The following is a 5,993-nucleotide window of genomic DNA, read 5'->3' as shown; positions in this document are numbered from 1 at the left end:
CGGCGGGGCGGGGCGGGGCCGAGCGCGCCCCCTGGCGGCCCGGCGGCGGCAGCGCCCCCCGGCGGCGGGGGCGGGGCCGCGCTCCGAGGGACGGGAGGGGGGCGTGGCCTGGTGCCGAGGGGGCGTGGCCCGACGAGGCCCCGCCCCCTGCCCTGGACGGCCCCAGCGCCTCCCGCCCGCGCCCCCCCCCCGGTGCCGCCGCCTCCTCCCGGCCTCGGTCCCCCCACGCGTGGCCCCCCCCCCCCCCCCCCCCATCCCGGTACCGGTCCCAGACGGACAGACGGACAGACGGACGGACAGGCGGCTGTGCACGGCTTTTAATGGCGGGGGGAGGCGGGTGGGGGGCCCGGCCCTAGGTGTCGGGGGGCGCGCAGAGCTCGGCCCCCCCCGGGGAGCCCCCCGGGAGCACGGGGCCGCACCGGGCCGTGTCGGCGGGGGCTGCCCCCGCCCTGTGTCCGTCACCGCGCGGCGGGGGGGGCCCCTCGTCAGCCCCGGTGTCCCCCCGGGGGGGCCCGGCTTCGCCCGCGCTCGGCGGCGCTTCCTCCTCCTCCTCCTCCTCCTCATCCTCCTCGTCCTCCTCCATCCCGCGGCCGCCGGCCCCGGCGGGGAGCTGGGCGCCGCTCCTGCCCTCCTGGATGACGCTCACCTGCGTGACCGGGCCGGCCCCGAGCCGGCCCCCGGTGGCGGCGGCACCGCCGGGCCCCGCGGCCGCCCCTCCGCCAAGCTGCTCCTCCGCGTCCCCCGGGCCCCCCTGCGCCCGCTCCCGCTCCGCCGGGGACCCCGCGCCTCCCTCCTCCGGCCTCTTGCGTGGCCGCCCCCGTCTCCGCTTCTGCGGCGTGGCGGCGGCAGCCCCCGGGGGCTCCGGGGGACGCTTGGCGGCCTTGGGGCGCTGCGAGTCCTGCGGGCCGGGGCCGTCGCTCCCCGCGCTGCGGGGCTTGGCGGGGCTCTCGGCCCCGGGGACGCCCACGCCGGGCAGCAGCATGTTGAGGACGGGCACGGCCGCCTGCTGGCTCAGCAGCCCCGCTGCTCCGTTGGCCCCCGGGGCCAGCCCCAGAGGCAGCGACGACGGGGACGCCGTGCCCACCGGCAGCGGCAGGGCCACCTTGACGGTGCCCCCCAGGGGGGCGGCCGTGAGCTTGGGGGCCAGCACGGGCGGGGAGGAGCGCACAGCCGCGGCCCCGGGCGCCACCAGTCTCTCCCCGGGCTGGATGCGGGGCAGGAGCAGGGGCAGGCGGGCGACCAGGGCGTTCACCTGGGGGCTGCTCGCCGGCCGGGGGGGCTCTGGAAGCTTCTTCTTCTCGGGCCGTGGTGGGACAGAGGCCTTGGGGCTGCTCTCCTTCTTGCTCTGCAAGCAGAAAAGAGGTGTGAGCCAGAGGGATGCGGCAGCAGCCTCGTGCAGGCCTGGGCTGCTCCCAAGGCCTCCCCGCTGCATCCCGAGACCGAGCACCCCATGGCAAGACGGGCACCCCGGCCTCCTGGACCCCGACGGACACGCTCAGGCTCTCACCTGCCCCTGGCTCCTGTCGCCGCTCTCTGAAGCTTCCAGGCCGTTCTTCTTGGCCGCCAGCGGGGACCGACCATCGCGGTGGAGCTTCTCCGTGCTCTCTGTGGATGCACAGCAGGGGATGAGACGGGGACAACACCCGTTGGGGGAAACCCGTCCCCTGGGCCAACCCGCTCCCAAAGCCTCCGCGCCCCTCAGGGGTCCCCAGGGGGCTCTGCAGGGTGCCAGCCTCCACCCCCCCCTGCCCCCCAGACCCACCTGAGACCACCATGGCCATGACCAGGTCAGCCCGGGCCGAGCGCGAGCTGATGATGTGCTGCTGGATGAGGAACTGGGCCACCTCCACGATGTTGTTGAACGAGCGTTTGAGGATCTTCTCAGCCCAGTCGCAGGTCAGGGCGCAGGCCGCCTCCATCACCTCGCTGTTGTAGGACTGCACCAGGTCCGTCAGCTCCGACTGCTGCCGGCAGGACAAGCCGTGAGCCTCCCCGGCCCAGGCCAGGACTCCCCAGGTGCACACAGGGCCTGATCTGGACACCCCAGCAGGTCACAAGCCTGCACGAGCAAGCACGTACCTCGTCCGCCCTTTAGGAGGCTCAGGGGACAGAGCAGAACCTCCTCCCAGCCTCACTCGCCCCACAGCCCATGGGAACGCAGAGGGCGCCCCTCTGCCCCTTGCCTTCGTCAGACCTAACGAGCGGGGTTTGCTCCCCTGCCAGAACGGGGCTGGCAAAGCTCGAGCGGAGGCACCCGAGGACTTACAGTCTCCGTAACTTTGAGATCCAGGCTGGGCAGGGGCGGCAGGCTGACCACCGTCTTCCTCCGGATCCCGCTGTAGCAGTACGTTTGGCAAGGTTAAGGGCTGTCAGCCACACAACACAGCCGCGAGAGGCGACGGGTTACGACTCGGAGGGATGCGGCTGCAGGGCTCACGCCATCGCCGCCTGGGACTGCCGAAAGGGTCTGGGCTTGTCTGTGACTCAGGGCAGCGTCCGGCCCTGCACCAACCCGCGCTGCTGCCCTGCTCCGTGCGCAAGCCCCGGGCGGCTCCGAGTCCAGCGGGGTGCGTGGAAGGGACGTGGCAGCTCCAAGCTGCCCTCGGGTAACCAAGCTGAAACTTCAGGAGCTGAAAAAACAGGAACCGGACCCTCTCAGAAGCTACAGAATACCATCTTGTGCACAGACTCGTACATGGGAATAACTGCAGACCAAGCAGCTCTTGCCACCAGTTCGACTGCTGCTGCCACGGGGACTGGTTCTCAGGGCCTCCCCGGCCAGCAGGGCACATGGAAGGATATTTCGATTGTCCTCGGCCTCCCAGCCTTCTGGCTTTGATATTTGGGAAGATCTCCCGGATGATCTTCCCAAAATTGGCGGTGCTCAGAGGGCGGCAGCAGAGGTTATCGCAGTATTGCCTAAGGGAGAGGCAGAGACAGAGCTGCAGGGTAACGTCACCGAGCCCTCACTGCCCTCCCGACACGTCCACCCCTCCCCTGCTCGGTGCTGGGCAGGGCTGATCCCAAACGCACCCAGGTACCCGCTGCCCTCTGAACCCCCCCGTGGGGCTCTGCTGCACCAGCCCAGCCCCGGGGCCAGACGCTCCTTGCGCCAGGCCCGTCCCCGCGCTCACTTGTAGGCATCGTAGACGTCCTGCTTGGGCAGGCAGGTGTCTGTGTGCTCCTCCAGGTGGTTCCGGATCCAGTTGCACGCGTGCATGTACTCGGCCGTGCTCAGCGAGCTCAGGTCCAGGCTACTGCTACTCCCCGGGGAACACAAGACAAACACCGAATGAGCAGAAAAGCGGCAGAAGCAGGCCAGGAGAAGGCAGAGCTGCGGCCACCTCCCACCGTCACCCCACCAGCCCCTGCTCTCCCAGCCAAGCTCCAAACACTGCCCCAGCTTGCTCCAGCACCCACCTTTTCTCCCCCAGGCTGGGCCCGGACGGCAGCTGGAGGTAGAGGTAGAGTTTGTCGTTGTCTGAAAACTTCTGGACATCTTGCTACGGTCAAACGGTCCACAGGGAGGGGAAACCGGACCGGAGACAAAGAGAGGTTAAGGATCCGAAACAGGGAGCAGCTGATGCAGGCAGTGCTCTCGTTACCCTTCCTGGCAGTAACTAACCGATGAGGTGTTTAAACCCAAGCATCTTGTGAGGGTGGGCGCAGCCTGCCCACAAGGCAGCGGGATGAACGAAGCCCTGTGGAGCAGGGCAGAACTCAGGGGACCGGACGGGGTCGACCTGTGCTGGGTGGGGCACAGGGGTGCCCCCAGGCCGTGCGCTCGGGGGGCTCTCGGTGCTGCTCCCTGCAGCCAGATCCCGACCCGAGGGGATGGGAGATCCAGCAGAACCCAGGGTCCAGTCCAGCCAGACGAGGGGTGGGAGCCCACCAGAGAAGGGGGGGCACAGCATTCCCCCACCCTCAGTGCCACATCCCGCAGAGGCACTCACCAGGATGGAGTCGACTTTGTTCTGCACGGATTTGCTGCACGGGACAGAGACAGAAGGCGTTAGGGCAGGGCAGGACGCCACCACAGAGCCCCGGCCCCCTCCTCAACCCGCCTGCTCCCACCCAGCTCTTCCGCACGGCTCCTGAGCGGGACGGCCCCAGCCCCAGGCCCTTCCTGGCACCCACACCTGGGTCAGGGCAGTGCCCGGGTGGGCACGCTGCGGTACCGAGAGCCGAAGGCTGCCTGTACACAATGCTCCGGGACCCCCTGAGCACCTGCAGCCCCACCAGAGACCCTCAGCACCTGCCCGTAGGTGCTGCGTGCTCCATCCTGACCCTGGGGAGGGCAGGGTGGGCAAAAACCCACGGCCCGTGTGCTCCTAACACACCAGTCTGTGCTACCGTGAAATTCCACGTTGGTTTTTCCACCCGAACCAGGTGAAAACACTGCCGGCAGCATAGCACAGGGACCGAGCAGCGTGCGCCTGGGGCCGTGCCGCCCGCAGCACTAACGCAGGGAGCTGCACGGCACCGCACCGCTCATCCCTCCGGTCCCCGGGGCTGCCAATTAATCACCCTGATTAGATGGCACCGCAGTTGGAAGGGTCGGATCAACGGGACGAGCTGCCCGGGTACAAGCAAGCGTGGCCCTTACGAGATGGTGCTCCGCAGCTTCTGCAGCAGCGTGCTGGGCTCCGTGGTGCTGCCCCGGGAGCCGCTGGGCGAGGAACTTCCCTTCCTGGCAGCCTGGGCGCTCGGCTCTTCGTCAGCCATGGCATCAGGCTCCTGGCGGGGGGGAACCAGAAACTCAGCCTCAACGAGGGAAGGAACCCCCTGAGAACCACGCACCCCCCCGGCACCCTCGGTCCCCCCCGTCCTGGTCTGAAGGTGCTGGGCCCCGTCTGGGCAAGGGTCCCGGCGGGGGCTGCAGGGGCAGCGGCTGTCCCCAGCCCCCCCGTCCTGGCAGGGGACGGGGATGCCCGGGGGCACGAGGAGCCCCCCTCGCCCCGCGGGTCCCCCAGGGTGGGGGACCCCGGGGGGCAGGGACACGGGGACTGGGGCAGCTGGGGACGGGGACATGGGGACAGGGAGCGACAGGGGACACGAGGAGGGCAGCACCCGGGGTCAGGGGACACCAGGAAGGGCAGGTCCCGGGGTCAGGGGACCCCAGGGGACCCCAGGGGACCGGGACACGGGGACCGGGCACGGCCGGGGATGGGAACGCGGGGCCAGGGCGCAGCAGGGGACCCCTGGCGGGCAGCACCCCGGGGGCCGGGGACGCGGGGAGCGCAGGTCCCCGGGCACGGGGACACCGGGGGGCAGCGCCCGGCCCGCCCCCCCACCCACCCACCTCGGGGCTGCTCCGGCCGGGCCCGCTCCGCTCCGCTCCGCTCCCGGGGCCGCCCCCGCCACGTGCCGCGGCCCCGCGCGCAACAGGAACCGAAAGTGCTGCGCCCCGCCGGGCCGCGCCCGCGGCGCCCGCCGGCCGCTTTTTTCTGATTGGCTGCGGCTCGGCAGGTCTGCCCGGATACTGCGCCGGCTTTTAATGCGATTGGTCGTTCCGGCTTTCCTACCCGGATACAAGCGGGACCGGTCTCCTGAGTGGCAGCGCGAGGCGAAGTCTGCCTAGTAACAGGCTCCTGATTGGTGGGGCTGGGGGAGGAAGCACGAGCGTAAACGAGCTCGGGCGCGTGCGGTACGCGCGCAGTGTGGGCGTGTGCGTGCGGGTGGGGCGTGGGCACGCACCGTGTGCGTGCGGTGCGCGTGCGTGCGGTGCGCGTGCGTGTGCAGGGGGTGCGTGTGCATGCAGGTAGTGCGTGTGCGTGCACTGGTGTGCAGTGTGCACGGTGCATGCGTACGTGCAATGTATGCGTGTGTGCACAAAGCGCCTGCGTGCACCACGTATGTAGTGCGAGGTTGCAACGTGTGCGAGCTGTGCGTGTGCTGGGCACTGCGTGCAGCATGCACACAATGCATGTGCGTGAGCAGCGTGTGCAGCACGTGTACACGCAGCAGCAGCTGTGCAAGGTGTGCACGCTGGC

The 5,993-nt window shown here is 70.2% G+C and overlaps 1 protein-coding gene across 1 annotated transcript; it reads right to left on the bottom strand.

Moving 5' to 3' along the window:
* Window positions 1–302: 302 nt before the first annotated feature.
* On the bottom strand, window positions 303–5,460 carry RFX5 (regulatory factor X5). The gene is made up of 10 exons (XM_083813528.1): window positions 5,303–5,460; window positions 4,607–4,737; window positions 3,954–3,987; window positions 3,421–3,503; window positions 3,135–3,260; window positions 2,791–2,919; window positions 2,267–2,336; window positions 1,763–1,964; window positions 1,508–1,605; window positions 303–1,345 (listed from the first exon to the last, which is right to left on the bottom strand). Exons 2-10 carry the CDS (start codon window positions 4,723–4,725, stop codon window positions 353–355), a joined length of 1,854 nt encoding a protein of 617 aa, XP_083669654.1. The 5' UTR covers window positions 4,726–4,737; window positions 5,303–5,460; the 3' UTR covers window positions 303–352.
* Window positions 5,461–5,993: the final 533 nt, after the last annotated feature.

This window comes from Anser anser (genome assembly GCF_964211835.1).
Source record: "Anser anser genome assembly, chromosome: 28".
Lineage (NCBI taxonomy): Eukaryota > Metazoa > Chordata > Aves > Anseriformes > Anatidae > Anser > Anser anser.
Note: the sequence above shows the minus strand (reverse complement) of the source record. Positions and strands in the feature narration are given on the sequence as shown.

Coding starts and splice junctions, on each gene's coding strand:
- RFX5 (XM_083813528.1), bottom strand. CDS start 4,725: ATGGCTGACGAAGAGCCGAGCGCCCAGGCTGCCAGGAAGGGAAGTTCC. Junction 3,504..3,953: donor ACAAAGTCGACTCCATCCTG/GTGAGTGCCTCT, acceptor GTTTGACCGTAG/CAAGATGTCCAGAAGTTTTC. Junction 2,920..3,134: donor GACGTCTACGATGCCTACAA/GTGAGCGCGGGG, acceptor CCTCTCCCTTAG/GCAATACTGCGATAACCTCT.